Source organism: Sorex araneus, chromosome 2 (genome assembly GCF_027595985.1).
Source record: "Sorex araneus isolate mSorAra2 chromosome 2, mSorAra2.pri, whole genome shotgun sequence".
Taxonomy (NCBI): Eukaryota; Metazoa; Chordata; class Mammalia; order Eulipotyphla; family Soricidae; genus Sorex; species Sorex araneus.
In genome coordinates, this window is record NC_073303.1 from 5839107 (window position 1) to 5859886 (window position 20780).

Here is a 20780-nt window from a genome sequence, read left to right on the forward strand (position 1 = left end):
TAGACAAACAACTGAATTTGATGGCCTCTAAGTATCTGTATTACAAACCATAATGCCCAAAAGGAGAGAGAGAGAGAGAGAATGGGGGAAACTGTCTGCCTTAGAAGCAGGGGAAGGGGTGGGATGATGAGGGGGAGGAATACTGAGGGCATTGGTGGTGGAAAATATACCCTGGTGGAGGGAAGGGGGAAAAAAAGAACATGCAACCTTGCAGGACATGCAAGTCACATTTGTGCAGGCCCTGAAAGGTATATACATTCCTCATGAGTTTGTGTTTGAGTCAAAGATCCCACAAGATGTCTTAGGTGGTTTTGCTGTGGTGGAGTCATCTTAGTATTGGATCACTCCGTGTGCACTGCTGCATTTCTCACAATCAGGGCTTCTGCAAAGTATTCTTCCGACAAGGGAAAGTAGTTTTCCAACAGCGCAAAGTAGTCTTCCAACAGCATGTTTCACACCCTTATTCCTCAGCGTGCAAATGAGGAGGTTGTGGGTTGGGGTCACAACCTTACAAGGAGGATTTCGCTGTGCATATGTTGTAGGAACTATTTTTGTCAACTGCCTTGAGAATAACTCCTTAAAGAAATCAGGATCCGTGATAAGGGCAGAAAGAGCAAGACTAACGCAAGAAAGAACACCTGGAGCGGTTGGAGTGGGTGTCCATACCCGCAAGTTTAATCATCTAGGGCACCTTGCAGAAAGAATTATAGATGTGCCGGTGTCCTCAGGGAGATATCAAGAGGCCGGTGTTATTCTGGATGAGCACATTTCCCACCCTGGGCCATACATCCAAGAAACACCTGCAGAGCCGCATAGCGACCAAAAGCCATCATAGGCCAGAGGACACACTAGGTGGTGCCCAACCCAGGGTCGCGTGGAGCTGGACAGTGCAACCAGGGACAACAATGACCTTGCCACCTCTCGGGTTCCACAGAAGCTGGGGGCCAAAGCTGGTGGTAAAGCAAATAACAACCAGGGAAAGCTGACTGAGGAAGAGTACATGGGAGGGGGGTGGAGTTTGGGGTCTATGGAAGAGACCAGAATGATGAGCGTGTTCCCCAGCAGAGTGAGGTAGGACGCCAGCTCTAACACAAAAAGAGGATTTTTTCCAAGTGATGCTGGTCGGAGAAGGTCACCACGATAAAGTCTGGGTGGACACTGCCTTTGAGGAAATCCATGACCCTGGTTAGAAAAAGAATTTTAGGAATATTGTCACAGGGTTAGAAAGAGGTTCGGGTGTAGGCTACGGGTCCTAAACTCAGCTCTTGAGAAGAATTCAGAGAAGCACTGACTGAGGGAGAAATAATGGTCATTCGTGCCAGACATTTTAGCAAGGAGCCCTTGGGTGCTTCAGCAGGTGCTTGCAAGGGTACAGAGAGGCAGAAGGAGGCCAATTGCGTCAGCAGAGAGTTTTCCTGAGAGATAAGGCGAGACTAGTGAGATAAAGTTTATCAGGGAGAGAAATAGAGAGTGAAGAGAAAAAGGCTGCAAAAGCATAAAATAAATTTAGCTAATTTACAGCTTATTGAAAATATCACTTAAATTGGGGAAAAACAGGCACATCAAATTATTCACAGCATATGTGAACAGTAAGAGTAAATAACATTTAAGTTCTTCATTATTTTAAAGTGAACATTTTTAATTGCTTTAAATTAGTAAATCATAGTTTCTAAAGAAAATTGAAGTTATTTTTTGTATGACCGAAAGTCCACAATCCTTTAACATTAGTTTAAACTTAAAAGGAAAGTCCACCATCTTTTAACACTAGTTTAAACTACTATATATATAGTAGATGTATAATTTCACAACTATTCAAAGTGTATGTTAGTATTGCACACCCTGCACCACTTTGTTAATGATGTTGATTTAATAATGTATTAGGAACAAGCCTCTTTGCCCTCTGGATGTGTAGTGCTTAAGAAGCTGCCCAGCTTTCTCATCTTGCACGTTCAAAAAGGAGTCTTTGATTCTGAATAGAGAGAAGAAGGATCAGGAAAGGAGGGGTCTTTGGTGGGATGTTTTAAAAGTTACCTCAGTCTACATCAAAGTCACTATAATTTTCACTTCTTAAAAGACTAAGGAGGGGTATGATGCCGCCAGCAGGTCAACCTGTACCTGTGGGGCGAGTGTATCAGCAGCCTGATGGTGCCTTCAGACTTCCAGACACCCCCAAATTGCTATTGTGCCTTTGGCCAGACTCAAACAATTTGCAGCTAAGTTTACCAAGAAATTAAGCGGCCAAAAGTTAGATATGTGGGAGACACACCCATAAACCACCAGCGGCTCAGCTATACAAGCTCATTTATTGGCCTTTATTCAGAGACCCATAAATCTTCAAAGTGATCAAAAAATGCAGTTAGGGCCCGTAGAGCAGACATAGGCAGGAACCCCTGCCACACTCAAGGTCACTCCCCACGTGCTTTGGCCCAGTCTCATGCATGAGTGAAGTCCTATGGAACCCAGGTAATGTGGAACTTTGTGACCTTGGACTCTGGACCCAATGGGACCATGAGCGGAGATCCTCTGTCCGCTTTCCCCAGTCTCCCCAGGTTCATGCCCATAAACCACCTCCTGCCGGCGCCAGATAATCTAGTTATCGGCCACTGCCCAGACATGAGGCCCCCATAACCATGCCATGGACTCCACACCAGGTTGTTTCACACGCGGTACCCTCCCCTCCCCAAGGGATCCAGCTCCTGCAGCCAAAGACCTCCACAACCCAACCACCTCCATGCTCAAGGCCACACCCCATGTGATGGAGCAGAGCCTCACATATGAGTAAACATATTCCGGACTGCATAGCTGCAAAAGCGGCCGCGCAACACATCATAAAACACTCCTTACCCGTTCTCCACAATTGCCACACCATGTTTGATGGGGTTCAGATAGTAAGCAATAAATCATAGAGCAAAATATATATATATATATTTTCAGTTATGTATATCAAAGCTCATACCACCCAAACATTAACATGTTAATAATCTCTATAGAATGTCTTACTGGTTCCTGCCAAAATTGAATAATCTTCACACTGTTTCCTATATGAACACTTTTTTGTAAGCATGTTCAGCAGTTTTTCATAACAATATGAAATATATTACTTCATATATCCCTGTGACAGGGATTGTGGTTTGGGATGGAAACATCCCGAATTTGGTGGAAGATAGGTGTAATGGTGATTGGATTGGTGTTTGAATATTGAGTGTAATCAAACATTGTGTACCAACTTAATAAATTAAAAATATTTTTAAAAAGATAATGTGGAAATTATGCCCAATTCAATCACCTTAAACAATGGCTGAATAAATAGCAGCGCTCCTACATATAATAATAAAAAAAGACTAAGGAAGCCAAGGTCTTAATGGAATTTTTGAAAGAACAAATACTTACAAATTTAAAGATTTTAATGTACTTATAATACAAAACATACTCACTAAATTTTTAATGCACTTCACATTTAGGATTAGAAGGACTTTCTTACATGTCATCAATAATAAAAGTGACAATAAACATTGCTTCAATATTCTTTCATAATGGAATAGCATATCCTGAAAACGCTCTATTAATAGTTGTGAAAGTTAATCGTGGGATAAATATATTAAGCAATTATCAATGATGATACAAACATCCGTGTGAGCAGGATTGAACCTGCATGGAGAGTCCCCATTGGATTTCGAGTCCAACTCCTTAACCACTCAATCAGCACAGCTCAGTACTAAGACATTTTTTCATGTTCTGGACCTATCATATAGTGATAACATAGTGCTTTTCCATTTTCAGAACACTGATTTCAAAATACTAAGTTTCAGTGGTATTTTGTGCCATAGCCAGTGGTACTTGGTGCTTGGGGAACCATGTGGTGGTGGGAATCTAACCCAGAGAATAGAGATCTAACCTAGCGCTTCTACATGCAAAGCACGTGCTCCAACCCTTTTAAGCCTTCTCCACAGCCTAAAAACATTAAATCTCATTAGTGACTCCTGGAGCTATAGTACAGTGGGTAGGTCATTTGCCTTGCACGCAGCCGACCCAGGCTCGATTCCTCTGCCCCTCTCAGAGAGCCTGGCAAGCTACCGAGAGTGTCTCGCCTGCACAGCAGAGCCTGGCAAGCTACCCGTGGCATATCTGATATGGCAAAAACAGTAACAACAAGTCTCACAATGGAGAAGTTACTGGTGCCTGCTTGAGCAAATCGATGAGCAACAGCATCAAGTGATACAGTTATCAATGATGATAACTTATGTCTAATTATATTCTGTAATATATATATTACAGAACATATATATTACATGTTGCATGTCAAAAATTAATGAAAATAAAATGAACTCACAAGAAAGTTATATGAGAGTCTGGACTCTAAACAACACCATAAAATCCCTAGTGGGCTTTGGGTAACCATACGGGGTGCCAGGGATTGAACCCAGGTAGGCCAAGGTCAAGTGGGGGAGGCACTGCAGTTTCTGATTTCAAACCACATTAAAAAGCTACCGTAACTAAAACATGATGTTACCAAGCATTTAAAAAATATATAGAGAGAGACATATATATACATATATGGTATTAGAGACATATATATACATATATATATACATATGTGTATATATATGTAGACTGCTGCCAGGACCAGCTCAGGGGGGCATCTGCCTTCACCTCTGCCTGCAGTGCCTGCACAACTATCTATGCTCTTCTTGCTCTTCTCAATAGGTCTGTGGACCCGGGCATTAACATCTGGACAGGCTGGGGGTGTAACCTCCCATGGAGGGGGCGTGGCCGCCTCAAAAGTGGGAGTGGCCTTCTCTGGGGCTGGTGGCCACTCACTCAGCAGCAGTTATATTTCCCAATCCCAGCACTCTCAACTCTCATCCCAACCTTTATTATCTAATTCTGTGGAAAACATTCTGGCCACCTCAAACACAATACAATAATCCACTGGCCTACTCCAATTCCACCAAAAGACCAGTGTGTACAAAAATTTTAGAAAGCCCAATATGAAAGAATATCTCCTCCAATGCTTTACTAGATGACTATCATAAGTCACAAAATAATATCAAAGAGGAAAGACATACTCTCGACGAGGAGAAGGTTGACTACCATCCAGCGAGCTTATTCAGAATCCTTTCCTGCAATAAGAGGGAACAGGGCCAGTGAACTTGAAGGTTTTATCTCTATCTACCCACAACAACATGAAGAAAGCACAAATCTCCACTACAAGTAGAGGACACAGAAAAGGTTCCCGAATCCTCAACAGGGGGTACCCACAAATATGTTCTCTCCGACAAAGAATTTTGAGATGAAATGCTGAGGATGTTCAAGGAACTCAAAGAATCAATGGAACAGTCATACAGAAAATTAAAGGAAGAAATGAGAGAAATGGGGGAACGGATAGCTGAGAAAATACAGGAAGAAATGAGAGCAGAAATAATAAAGCTATAAAAAGAAATGTCACAAATGAAGGATTCTATAGATGAAATTAAAAACTCAGTAGGTGCCCTCAACAGTAGAATGTATATAGCTGAAGACAGAATCAGCAAACTTGAAGATGAACAGCAGAAATCATACAGGAAACAACAAACAATGGGAAAAGACCTCAAAATAGCTTTAAGGTGAATCAGAGACCAAGGAGATGACTCCAAGAGGAACAATATTAGAATCATCGAAGTACCGGAAGGACAGGGAGGCAACCCTAATGAAAAAAAAAACAATTAAAAAAACCACATGATGATTAAAGAAATCATCACTGAAAAGTTCTTAGAGTTAGAGAATGCAAGCATCCAGATCCAAGGAGGCAGAAGGGTGCTAGCTAAAAGAAACCCTAACAAAAACCCTCCAAGACATATAATAGTCAGAAAGATGGATGCTGTGGATAGAGACACAATACTGCAAGCAGCATGGTCTAAAACAGAAATCACATACAAAGGTGCACCCCTTAGATTTACAGCAGACCTACCAGAGGTAACCATCCAAGCCCAAAGACAGTGGCATATAGTGAAAAAACTCAACGAAATGAATGCCTCACAAAGAATACTTTATCTAGCTCTCACTCAAACTCATTGGAACTTTATCCAACTCTCACTCAAACTCGTTGTAACAATACACCATTTTATAGATAAACAACAGCTCAGGAACTTCATAGACACAAAACCAAATTAAAAGAAGGACTCAAAGGGCTTCTGAAAGACAAGAAGAAAACACCCATAAATGCAACAAACCCTTATATAAAGATGGCGCAAAACCCCATGACAATAATCTCTCTCATGTCAATGGTCTAAATGCACCCATCAAGAGACACAGAGTGGCAAAATGGATCTGGAAACTGAAACCAACATTCTGCTGCCTACAAGAAACATATCTGAACAATCAGAACAAACACAGACTCAAAGTTAAAGTATGGAAAACAATCTTCCGAGCAAACAACTTCCTAAAAAAATCTGGGGTGGCCATACTAGTATCTGAAAACATAGATTTCAGGTTGAAAGAGATCAGAAAGGACAGTGAAGACCATTTTCTATTTATCAAGGGTTATGTACAACAGAAAGAAATCACACTCTTAAATGTATATGCACCTAATGAGGGACCATCTAAATACTTAAAACAACTGCAAACAGATTTTAAGGAGGACATTTCTAGCAATACAATAGTAGTCAGAGACTTCAACACCACCTTGTCACCTCTGGATAGATCAACAAGAACAAAACTCAGCAAGGAAACACTGGCACTGAAGGAAGAGGGAGGTCTAACAGACATATACAGGACCTCACACCCATAAAAAAAAAAGAATGCACATTCTTTTCAGTGCACACAGAACATTTTCTAAAGTAGACCAGGTGCTGGCTCATAAAACATATCTCAATAGAATCAAGAAGATATAAATTGTATCAACTAATTTTTCAGACCACAATGCACTGAAGATAGAAGCTAATCTCACACAGACACGAAGAACAAAATCAAACACCTGGGAATTAAACAACTCAATGTTGAACAATGAGTGAGTCAGGAATGAAGCCAAGGAAGAAATCAAAAAATACATAGAAACAAATGAGAATGAAGACAAGAGCTACCAAAATCTATGGGATGCAGCTAAAGCTGTGTTAATTGGAAAAATTATAGCTTTGCAAGCATTCCTCAGAAAGGAAGGAAGGGCCTACATACATAACTTGAATTCACAGCTCAAGACCTTAAAAAAATATCAACAAAAGGAACCCCAACCCAGCTGAAGGAAACAGAGCAGAAATTAAAGACATGAAAACCCAAAAAACAGTCCAAAGGTCAATGAAACCAAGATCTGGTTCTTTGAGGAAATAAACAAGATTAATAAACCACTAAAAGACTCACAAAGAAAGAGAGAGAGAGAACTCTAATAAAACAAATCAGAAATGAAAAAGGGGAAATCACAACAGAAACTAATGAAATTCAAAAGATCATCAGAGACTACTTTGAAGGTCTGTATGCCATGAAACAAGTGAACCTAGAAGAATTGGATAATTTCCTAGATTTGTATCATCTCCCAAGAGTGAACCAAGAAGACCTGGATTACCTGAATAGACCCATCAACATCAAGGAAGTTGAAACTGTATTCAAAAGTCTCCCAGTAAACAAAAGCCCAGGCCGAGATGGATTCACTAGTGAATTCATCCAAACATTTAAAGAGGACCTGTTGCCAGTTCTCCTCAAGCTTTTCCAGGAAATTGAAGAAACAGGAACTCACCCAAACAGTTTCTAAGAAGCACATATCTCTCTAATAACAAAAGCAAACAAAGACACCACTAACAGGTAAGACTACTGGCCAATATCTCTGATAAACACGGATTCGAAGATCTTCAACAAAATATTAGCAAATAGAATCCAACAACTCATCAAAAAGATCATACACACAACCAAATGGGATGCATCCTGCGAATGCAAGGATGGTTTAACATTCAGAAATCAATCAACATAATGGACTATATCAACAAAAGCAAAGATAAAAACCATATGATCATACCAATACGCAGAGAAAGCATTTTACAAAATCCAACATCCATTTATGACAAAAACTCTCACCAAAATGGGTTTAAGAGAAACTTTCCTCAAAATAGTCAAAGCCAGTTACCACAAACCCATGGCAAGCATTATCCTCAATGAAGAAAAACTAAGGGCCTTCCCTCTAAGATTAGGGACAAGAAAAGGATGCTCACTCTCAACACTTCTGTTCAACATAGTACTGGAAGTACTTGCAATAGCTGTAAGACAAGAAAAATATATTAAGGGCATCCATATAGGAAAGAAAGAAATCAAGTTCTCACTATTCGCAGATGACATGATACTATACTAGAGAATCCTAAAACCTCTACCAAGAAACTTCTAGAAACAATAGACTTGTTCAGTAAAGCCGCAGGCTACAAAATGAATACCCAAAAATCCATGGCTGTCCTATATGCAAATAACGAGCCAGAGGAAAGTGGCATAAAAAAATCCCATTCACAACCGTGCCCAGAAAATCAAGTACCTCGGAATCAGCCTAACTGAGGTAAATGATCTCTACAAAGAAAACTATAAAACGTTACTCCACAAAATAAAAAAGGACACAAGGAAATGGAAACATATTCCCTGCTCATGGATAGGAAGAATTAACATTGCCAAAATGGCAATATTCTCCAAAGCACTATACAGATTCAATGCGATCACTATAAGAATATCCATGAAATTCTCCAAAGAAATGGAACAAATACTCCTGAAATTCATATGGAACAATAAATGTCCACGAACAGCTAAAGCAATTCTTGGGAAAAAGACGATGGGAGGCATCACCCTCCCCAACATCAAACTCTACTACAAAGCGGTAATAACTAAAGTAGCATGGTACTGGAACAAAGGCAGAGACACAGACCAAGGGAACAGGGTGGAATATCCCTACACACAACCCCAAATGTATGAACATCTAATCTTTGATAAAGGAGCAAGAAATGTGAAGTTAGCAAAGAAAGCCTCTTTAACAATTGGTGTTGGCATAACTAGACAACCACATGCAAAAAAAATGAGCTTAGACCTTGACCTGACACCATGCACAAAAGTCAGATCAAAATGGATTAAAGATCCCAACATAAGACCAAAATCCATAGGGTACATTAAAGACAAGGTTGGCAAAACCCTCCACGACATTGAAGCTAACAGTATCTTCAAAGTTGACATGCCACTGACCAACCAAGTGGAAACAGAAATAAACAAATGGGACTATATTTAAACTAAGAAGCTTCTGCACTGCAAAAGATACAGTGACCAGAATACAAAGACAATCTACAGAATGGGAAAGGATATTAACCCAATACCCATCCAATAAGGGGCTGATATCAAGGATATATAAGGCACTTGTTGAACTCCACAAGAAGAAAACATTCAACACTATCAAAAAATGAGGCAATGAAATGAACAGAAACTTTCTCAAGGAAGAAATATGAATGACAAAAAGGCACATGAAAAAATGCTCTTCATCACTAATCATCAGAGAGATGCAGATCAAAACAACAATGAGATACGACCTCACACCACAGAGACTGGCACACATCCAAAAGAACAAAAGCAACTGCTGTTGGCATGGATGTGGGGATAAAGGGACCCTCCTTCACTGCTGGTGGGAATGCCGACTAGTTCAGCCCTTTTGGAAAACAGTATGGAAGCTTCTCAAAAAATTTGAAATTGAGCTCCCATTTGACCGAGCAATACCAGTCCTGGGAATATATCCCAGAGAGGCAAAAAAGTATAGTGGAAACAACATTTGCACTTGAATGTTCATTGCACCACTGTTTACAATAGCCAGAATCTGGAGAAAACCCAAGAGCCCGAGAACAGATGACTGGTTAAAGAAACTTTGGTACATCTACACAATGGAATACTATGGTGCTGTTAAGAAAGATGAAGTCATGACCTTCGCATATAAGTGGATCAACATGGAAAGCATCATGCTAAGTGAAATGAGTCAGGAAGAGAGACAGACATAGAAATATTGCACTCATCTGTGGAATATAAAATAACAGAATAAGAGACTAACACCCAAGAATAGTAGAGATAAGTACCAGGAGTTTGGCTCCATGGGTTGGAAGCTGGCCTCACACACTGGAGGAAAAGGCAGCTCAGATAGAGAAGGGAATACCAGGTGAAGTGTCCTTCAGGGACTTGCTGGGGATGGGAGATGTACGCTGAAAATAGACTATAGATCAAACGCGATGGCCACTCAATGCCTATATTGCAAACCACAACACCCAAAAGGAGAGAGAATACAAAAGGGAATCCCCTCCCTGCCACTGAGGCGAGGTGGGGTGGGGGGATGGGATGTGGGGTGGGAGGGATACTGGGATCATCAGTGGTAGAGAATGGGCACTGGTGGAGGGATGGGTAATCGAGCATTGTATGACTGAAACACAAGCACAAAAAGTTGTAAGTCGAAAGAAAGAAAGAAAGAAAGAAAGAAAGAAAGAAAGAAAGAAAGAAAGAAAGAAAGAAAGAAAGAAAGAAAGAAAGAAAGAAAGAAAGAAAGAAAGAAGGAAGGAAGGAAGGAAGGAAGGAAGGAAGGAAGGAAGGAAGGAAGGAAGGAAGGAAGGAAGGAAGGAAGGAAGGAAGGAAGGAAGGAAGGAAGGAAGGAAGGAAGGAAGGAAGGAAGGAAGAAAGAAAGAAAGAAAGAAAGAAAGAAAGAAAGAAAGAAAGAAAGAAAGAAAGAAAGAAAGAAAGAAAGAAAGAAAGAAAGAAAGAAAGAAAGAAAGAAAGAAAGAAAGAAAGAAAGAAAGAAAGAAAAAGTCCTAGGGGGTGACCTCAAGAGGAACGACATAAGAACCATTGGTGTACCAGAAGCACAGGGAGGTAACCCCAATGAAAAAATAAACACAGTTAAAGATATCATTGCTAAGAAATTCCCAGAGCTGGAGAAGGCAGGCATCTAGATCCAAAGAGCCCAAAGAGTACCAGCAAAAAGAGACCTGAATAAAAAGACTCCAAGGCATATCATAGTCAAAATGACAGATGCTGTGGATAGAGAAACAATACTACCAGCAGCAAGGTCAAGGAAGGAAATCACATACAAAGGAGCACCCCTCAGATTTACAGCAGACCTATCAGAGGAAACCCTCCAAGCCCAAAGAGAATGGTGGGACATAATGAAAAAACTCAATGAAAATAACACCTCACCAAGAATACTTTATCCGGCTAAATTCTCACTCAAACTCAAAGGAACCACACACTATTTCTCGGATAAACAACAGCTTAGGAACTTCATAGACTCAAAACCAAACTTAAAAGAAGGACTAAAGGGGCTATTGTAAGACAAGGAGGAACCCCATAAGAACAACAAACCCCACAGAAAGATGACACAAAACCCCATGACAATAATCTCTCTCAATGTCAACTGCCTAAATGCACCTAACAAAGGAAATAGAGTGGCAAAATGGACCCAGAAACTAAACCCAACATTCTGCTGCCTGCAAGAAACACACCTGAACAGTCAGAGAAAACACAGGCTCAAAGTCAAAAAAAGGGGAAAAAATCCTGCAGGCAAACAACTCCCTCAAAAAAGCTGGAGTGGCCATACTAGTATCCAACAACATAGATTTTAGGTTGAAAAAGATTAGAAGGGACAGTTCTGAAGGGCATTTTCTATTTATCAAGGGATATCTACAACAGGAAGAAATCACACTCTTAAACATATACAAACCTAATGAACGACCAGCTAAATACTTAAAACAACTCCTAACAGACTTTAAAGAGGACATCACTAACAGCACAATAGTGTTGGAGAATTCAACACCACCTTATCACCTCTGGATAGATCGACAAGAACAAAACTCTACAAGTAAACACTGACTCTGAAAGAAGAAATTGAAGATAGAGGCCTAATAGACCTACACCCCAAAAAGAAAGAATACACATTCTTTTCCAGTGCACACGGAACATTTTCCAAAACGGACCAGGTATTAGGCCACAATACATACCTCAATAGAATAGGAAAAATAGATATTGTATCAACCATCTTTTCAGACCATGATGCACTGAAGATAGAAGCTAATCTCACACAGACACGGAGAACAAAATCAAACAACTGGGAATTAAACAACTCAATGTTGAACAATGAGTGGGTCAGGAAGGAAGCCAAAGAAGAAATGAAAAGATACCTAGAAACAAATGAGAATGAAGACACGAGCTACCAAAATCTATGGGAAGCAGCTAAAGCTGTGTTAATTGAAAAAATTATAGCTTTGTAAGCATTCCTTAAAAAGGAAGGAAGGGCCTACATACATAACTTGACTTCACAGCTCAAGACCTTAAAAAATATCAACAAAAGGAACCCCAACCCGGCCGAAAGAAACTTAGAGCAGAAATTAAAGACATGGAAACCCAAAAAACAGTCCAAAAGGTCAATGAAACCAAGAGCTGGTTCTTTGAGAAAATAAACAAGATTGATAAACCGCTAGCAAAACTCACAAAGAAAGAGAGAGAACCCTAATAAATCGAATCAGAAATGAAAATGGGGACATCACAACAGAAACCAATGAGATTCAAAAGATCATCAGAGACAACTTTGAAGGTCTGTATGCCACAAAAGAAAAGAACTTAAAAGAAATGGATGAATTCCTTGATTCCTACAATCTCCCAAGACTGAACCAAGAAGACCTGGAATACCTGAATAGATCCATTAATATCAAGGAAATTGAAAGTGTAATCAAAACTCTCCCCAAAAACAAAAGCCCAGGTCCAGATGGATTCACTGGCAAATTCTTCCAAACATTTAAAGAGGACCTATTGCCAGTTCTCCTCAAGCTTTTCCAGGAAATTGAAGAAACAGGAACTCTCCCAAACAGTTTCTATGAGGCACATATCTCCCGAATACCAAAAGCAAACAAAGACACCACAAAAAAAGAAAACTGTAGACTAATATCCCTGATGAATACCGATACAGAGATCCTCAACAAAATATTAGCAAATAGAATCCAACAACTCATCAAAAATATCATACACCATGACCAAGTGGGATTCATCTTGAGGATGCAAGGATGGTTTAGCATTCGGAAATCAATCAACATAATCCATCGTATCAACAAAAGTAAAGATAAAAAACACATGATCATATCAATAGATGCAGAGAAAGCATTTGACAAGATCCAACACCCATTTATGATGAAAACTCTCACCAAAATGGGTTTTGGAGGAACTTTCCTCAAGATAGTCAAAGCCATCTACCACAAACCCATGACAAGCATTATCCTCAACAGAAAAAGACTAAGGGCCATTCCTCTAAGATCAGGGACAAGACAAAGATGCCCACTCTCACTATTTCTGTTCAACATAGTACTGGAAGTACTTGCAATAGCTCAATAGCTGTTAGGCAAGAAAAAGATATTAAGGACATCCAGATAGGAAAGAAAGAGATCAAACTCTCACTATTCGCAGACGATATGATACTATATCTAGAGAAGCCTAAAACCTCTACTAAGAAACTCTTAGAAACAACAGACTTGTACAGTAAAGTTGCAGGCTATAAAATCAATACCCAAATATCCATGGCCTTCCTATATGCAAACAATGAGACTGAGGAAAGGGACATGAAAAAGCAATCTCATTCACAATCATGCCCCAGAAAATCAAGTACTTCAGAATTAGCGTAACTAAGGAAGCAAAGGATCTCTACAAAGAAAACAATAAAATTCTACTCCATGAAATAAAAGAGGATACGAGGAAATGGAAACATATCCCCTGCTCATGGATAGGGAGAATCAACATTATCAAAATGGCAATACTCCCCAAAGCATTATACAGATTCAACGCAATACCTATAAAAATACTCATGAAATTCTTCAAAGAAATGGATCAAGCAATCCTGATATTCATATGGAATAACAAATGCCCACGGATAGCTAAAACAATTCTTGGGAAAAAGATGATGGGAGACATCACCCTCCCCAACCTTAAACTTTGCTACAAAGCGGTAATAATTAAAACAGCATGGTATTGGAACAAAGGCAGAGCCACAGACCATGGGAACAGGGTGGAATATTCCTACACACAACACCAAATGTATGATCTTTGATAAGGAAGCAAGAAATGTGAAGTGGAGCAAAGAAAGCCTCTTTAACAAATGGTGCTGGCATAACTGGACAATCACATGCAAAATAATGGGCTTAGACCTCGACCTGACACCATGCACAAAAGTCAGATGAAAATGGATTAAAGACCTCAACATCAGACCACAATCCATAAGGTTCATTGAAGACAAAGTTGGCAAAACCCTCGAGGATATTGAAGCTAAAGCTATCTTCAAAGATGACACACAACTCATCAACCCAGGGGAAACAGATAAACAGATGGGACTATATTAAACTAAGAAACTTCTGCACCACAAATGATGCAGTGACCAGAATACAAAGACTATCTACAGAATGGGAAAGGATATTAACCCATACCCATACGATAAAGGGTTGATACAAGGGTATATAAGGCACTGGCTGAACTCTACAAGAAGAAAACATCCAACCCCATCAGAAAATGGGGCAAAGAAATGAACAGAAACTTTCTCAAGGAAGAGATATTAATGGCCAAAAGGCACATGGAAAACTGCTCTTCATCACTAATCATCAGAGAGATGCAGATCAAAACAACTATGAGATACCACCTCACAGCACAGAGAATGGCACACATTCAAAAGAACAAAAAAAACCGCTGTTGGAGGGGATGTGGGAAGAAAGGAACCCTTCTACACTGTTGGTGGGAATGCTGATTGGTCCAGGCCTTTTGGGAAACAATATGTACGCTCCTCAAAAAACTAGAAATTGAGCTCCCATTTGACCCAGCAATACCACTTCTGGGATTATATCCCGGAGAAGCAAAAAAGTATGATCAAAATGACATCTGCACCTATATGTTCATTGCAGCACTGTTTACAATAGCCGGAATCTGGAAAATACCGGAGTGCCTGAGAACAGATGACTGGTTAAAGAAACTTTGGTACATCTATACAATGGAACACTATGCAGCTGTTAGAAAAGATGAAGTCATGAATTTTGCATATAAGTGGATCGACATGGAAGGTATCATGCTAAGTGAAATGAGTCAGAAAGAGAGAGACAGATATAGAAAGATTGCACTCATCTGTGGAATATAAAATGACAGAGTAGGAGACTAACACCCAAGAACAGTAGAAATAAGTACCAGGAGATTGGCTCTATGGCTTGGAAGCCCTGGAGCTTCCCTCACATGCTGGGGGAAGAGGCAGTTCAGACAGAGAAGGGAACACCAAGTAAACTGTTGTTGGAAGACCCTCTCGGGAGGGGAGATGCATACGGAAAGTTGATTATAGATTGAACACAATGGCCACTCAATACCCCTATTGCAGACCACAACACCCAAAAGGAGAGAGAGAACAAAAGGGAATGCCCTGCCACAGAGGTGGGGTGGGGAGGGGAGGGGGAGATGGGATTGGGGGGCGGGAAGGATATTGGGTTCATCGGTGTTGGAAAATGGACATTGGTGGAGGGATGGGTGCTCAAACATTGAATGAGGGAAACACAAGTACAAAATGTGTAAATCTGTAACTGTACCCTCATGATGATTCACTGATTAAAAAATAAATAAATTTAAAATAAAATAAAAAGAATGTTCTTTTTGATAAATGTTCTGAAAGACTGAATAGCCACATGAAGATGTATAAAATTGAACACCTATTTTAAACACTTACAAACATCACAAACATGAACTTGCAAGGAATAAAAGAATTAAAATAATACCTGAAGCCATAACTGTCATTAAAGTGAGTATTATAGAGACCTAACTCAACACTAACTCTACATGAAATTCCTGTGCATATTCAGGTTGGCGTATTTAGGTCTGTGCACAAAAAATCTTTTTAAACTTTTGTTGGAGGGGAGGGGTTGGACCACACCCAGCAGTGCTCAGAGTTTACTCCTGGTTCCGTGCTTGGGTATCTCTTTTGGTCTCTGAGGGGACTATATGCCATGCTGGATATCAAATGGGATCGGCCATGTGCAAAACAAGTATCTTTCCCAAAGTTCATCTTCCCAGCCCTGTGGGCATTTTTGCTTTGCTTCAGTTTGGTTTTGCACCCAGTGCTGCTTTGGGGCTATTCATAGCTCTGTGCTCAAATGGAAATCCTGGCAAAGCTCAGTGGACCATACCTGGTATTGGAGATTCAAACCACGGTGGGCCAGCCACACGCAAGGAAAGTCGGCTTTAATCCCTGTACTACCTCTCCAGACCCCAAAAGGCTTCATCTTATACCCTAGAGTTGTCTCAACTCATTCCTTTGATCTCATTCACATTTCCTCACCCTCTGTTCTGAAATGAAGAGTTTGGGAGCATGTCTGTTTTGAAGGTCAGAGTTTAATTGTGAGTGAGAATGCCCTTAGCAATGAAACACACTCTCTGAAGGAAGCCCTTCCCTTCAGGCCCACAAAGATCTTGCAGTTCACATGCCAGCTTTTGAGGCACTTTGACATCTTGATATATGTGATCAGATTGATAAAAATAGTTTAACTGGCTTTATTATATCTTATTTTGTTGTATTTTTCTACCATTTTAGCTACAGCTTTAATTGCCCTATAAACTTTTCCCCACAGGTGATTCTACTCTACCTTAAATGACTCCCTATGAGCATAAAATTCCAGGTGTCCCACCAACTTGATTACTTGTTTCTTTTTTTTAAACACCAGAAACTCATTTACCATGTTTTAAATTTTAAACACAATGCAGAACTGGAGAGATATCACAGGAGGTTAAAAACAAAAACAAAAACTTGCCTTGCATGTGGCCAACCACAGCTATATCTCCAGCATCAAATGTGGTTTGCTCCCCCTCCCCCCACCCCCAACTCTGCCAGGGAGCCTCCAGGAATAGCCCTGGAGCACCACTGGGTATGAACCAAACCTGAGGTCTAAAAGAAATTTAAACACATTCCTGAGTTTGCATTTAAATTTCTGACACAAGGGGCTGGAGCGATAGCACAGCTGATAGGGCGCTTGCCTTGCATGATGCCGACCAGGGTTCAATTCCCAGCATCCTATATGGTCCCCTGAGCACCACCAGGAGTAATTCCTGAGTGCAGAGCAGGAGTAACCCCTGTGCATTGTTGGGTGTGACCCAAAAAGCTAAATAAATAAATAAATAAATTTCTGACACATTTCCACCAAATATTCACTTGTAAGATGAGACTAAGATAAGAAATGGAGGAAGTAAGATAAGGAAAGAAGGTAGACTCTATGAGCTATTGAGGAACAAAGCAAAAATGAACTTTAGATCTATCATGGGAAACAGATATACACTAATAACCTTCACTAAAAGAAGAAAATTGAATCCTGGGAGTTACAAAGATGACACTTTGACTTTCTCTTCTTCAGTCTCAGCAAAGATGTTTTTCTTACATTTTTCCAAGAATCTTCCAAAGATATTCTATTTTCCTTTTTTTCTTGCCTCTATTATCTATATTTTTCACTCTGAGTTTTACCTCCTCTCTCACATTTTATTTAACTGTAGTAGTCTATGACTCTTTGTGCTCATAATACAATATACTCCAATTTCACAAATGTTTGAAGAATACATATTTTAATTCTTTACTTCCACTTAGTGTTCTGCTCTTTCCCATTCAGTCAAAAACAGTTACAAACAATACAATGAGCCCTCAATTATTGCCAGCAAGTTCTTAGAAACAAAAATTTTATGTAAAAGTTTGTATTAAAATAATTATTTTGAATGATTCAGTTTGACCAATATCAGCTAAGTTTTCTTTTTTAATCATGGGACAACAAAATGAAGTTGAACATAGAAAATTTATTGGAAAAACTTCTATACTTTTTTAGTGGAAAATCTTTAACAAAATTTGGCCCTCTATTCCTTAACACTACATCTAACAGAAAGTGAAATATCCACTGCTTGTATATACAATATATTTTTTCTCTTTTTAATATTAAAATAGAAAATTCATAGTATTTGCAGATATAACCCATGTTTCTTAATACAAACTATAACTGATCACATCAAAAATACTATTTTGCTTTATTTCAACATAATAATAATTTTACCATTTCACCTCTGTTACTATCCTATCATGTTATTCCACCTAGAGTTAAGCAATAAAGTATACTTACTGTGTATGCTAGTAAATGAGTTATTTCTTGAGAATGACCTAAAAAACTCATTTTTTTAATCTCTCAATTTCTTACTTTTGTTCATGCACAATACTTACACAATCATACAAACCAGATTAAATGACATTCAAAGGTGAACATAAGTGTTTTTTTCAAAACCATGTTATTTTTACATACAGAAAAATAATAAATGGATATATTCTATAGGCAAGAGCAATTGTCTCATGATACGTATTAAGTCACTTTCCAGCTTAGAAAGTCATTTTTCATCTATTCTCAACAATCTCCTCAGAGCTCCCTTCACATCCTTATTCCTGAGAGTATATATGAGGGGATTGAGTGTGGGAGTAAAAACTGCATAGAAGAGTGTAAGGAACTTTCCGTCGACATAGCCGTAGTACTTCTGTGGTTTGATGTATATGACCGAACTGGTCCCAAAGAAGAAGGACACCACTATCAGATGAGAGCCACAGGTCCCAAGAGCCTTGCGCCAAGCTTGGGCTGACTTAAGTTTTACCACTGCTTGCACAATGAGGCCATAGGAGAGCAGTATCAGTGACATAGGAATAAGGATGAGAACTAGTGTGGCCACAAAAAGCTGAACCTCATTTGCATGTGTGTCAACACATGACAACTTGACTATGGCAGGCACTTCACATATGAAGTGATCCAGACGGCGGCGCCCACATCGAGGAAGTCGGAGCGTGATCGTTCCTTGGATAAGACTATTTCCAATTCCACTCACCCATGCCACTCCTGCTAGGGCCTTGCAGAAGGAGGGGTGCATGATGGTTGTGTAATTGAGAGGTTTGCACACAGCTACATAGCGATCAAATGCCATGATAGTGAGGAGGACACATTCCGTGGAACCCAGGGACAGGCCCACGTAGAGTTGGATGGAGCAGCCAGTCCAGGTGATGGTCTTAGCCGGTCCCTTCAAATTCCACAATAACTGAGGGACAGTGCAAGTGGGGAAGCAAAGGTCAAGAAAGGAGAGATTTTTGAGGAAGAAATACATGGGTGTCTGGAGTTTTGCGTCCAGGATGGAGACTAGGATGATGGCTGAGTTCCCAACAATCGTCAGAAGGTAGGCGACCAAAACCACCACAAAAAGGATGAACTCCACTCGGGGCTGGTCTGAGAATCCAAGCAAGACAAGATACCCATCATCTGTTTCATTGTTTTGTTCCATTGGTCTGTTGGGATAAAAAAGAAAAAATGAACACAGGAAAAATTATCCAAAAATAAAAAGTATTCCTTTTATCATCATTTTTGTCTCAATACATATTAGATCCAGTTCGTAATTCTTGGTAATTATCATTAAAGCTTCAGGTTTGAGTTATGCAATTTTGCAATTAGAAGAGAAAGTAAAGGAAGATACAGGCATACCGTAATGTACAAATATTTTTTTCAGTGTCACTTGTATTTATTTTTATCTATTCATAGAAATTTATTTGAAATATAACTCAGTTGATTAGATTATTTTTACAACAATATAACGTTAGCATTGCATAGGTAAGAATCTTTGTTTTTTTTATTAAATTTTTTTTAATTAATGAGTTACAGTGAGGGTACAATTACAGATTCTACATTTTTGTGCTTGTTTTTCCCTCATGCAATGTTCGAGAGCCCATCCCTTCACCCGTGTCCATTCTCCACCACCAATGAACCCAGTATCCTTCCCACCCACCAATCAAATCCCCCCCATCCCACCCTGCCTCTGTGGCAGGGAATTCCAATTTGTTCTCTCTCTCTCCTTTTGGGTGTTGTGGTTTGCAGTAGGGGCATTGGGTGGCCATCATGTTCAGGCTTTAGTCTACTTTCAGCAGCATGCATCTCCCTTCCCACATGGTATCTCCAAACCCATTTTACTGTGTGTTCCCTTCTCTATCTGGGATGAATTTCCCCCAGCATGTGAGGCCAACTTCCAAACTATAGAGCCAACCACCTGGGATTATATACTGCTATTCTTGGGTATTAGTCTCCTACTCTGTTATTTTATATTCCACAGATGAGTGCAATCTTTCTATGTCTGTCCCTCTCTTTCTGGCTCATTTCACTTAGCATGATACTTTCCAGGTTGATGCACTTACAATGCACAAGTATTTTGATTAAAAAGACACTTAGGCAAAAACTAAAGGATGTAAAATAATGTCTGGGTATCCCCCTATCTCCGGCAACTCAGCAGTGACGCCCATAAGCCACCTCTAACTGGCACCAGATAATTCATCATGGGCCACCACCAAGAGTCCATGTCCTTCTCTCCCAGAAGGGAGCAGAACATGACACTCGCCATATGGACACACTGGACCTCGTGCCAGGTTGTTCCACTTGGGGCATCCCGGAAGGGTACTAGTGAGACTCCTTCCTGCCCCAAGGGGCCAAGCCCTGGCTGCCGAAAACCTCCAGAACTCAACTGCTCCCAGCTCTCGGCCGCTCTCCACACACTTAGGCCCAGCCTCACTCACAAGTGAACCTATTCCTGGACACTTCATACCCCAGGCCACCCGGACTCCAAGAGCACTGCACCACACTGTTGTGGCACAAAGTAGGAGGCAACCAATCTTAGAGGCATATTTGTTTTACAGATATATGTATATTGAATATGTGTGTGTGTGAACCTTTAACAACATGTTAGTGACCTCTTCTAGAAGGGCTTAATGGCCC

General features: G+C 40.0%; 1 protein-coding gene across 1 annotated transcript; it reads right to left on the reverse strand.

Moving 5' to 3' along the window:
- Nucleotides 1-735: 735 nt before the first annotated feature.
- On the reverse strand, nucleotides 736-19305 carry LOC129402443 (olfactory receptor 2G3-like). The gene is made up of 3 exons (XM_055129024.1): nucleotides 18395-19305; nucleotides 12633-12642; nucleotides 736-1182 (listed from the first exon to the last, which is right to left on the reverse strand). Exons 1-3 carry the CDS (start codon nucleotides 19303-19305, stop codon nucleotides 736-738), a joined length of 1368 nt encoding a protein of 455 aa, XP_054984999.1.
- Between the last annotated feature and the right edge of the window lie 1475 nt (nucleotides 19306-20780).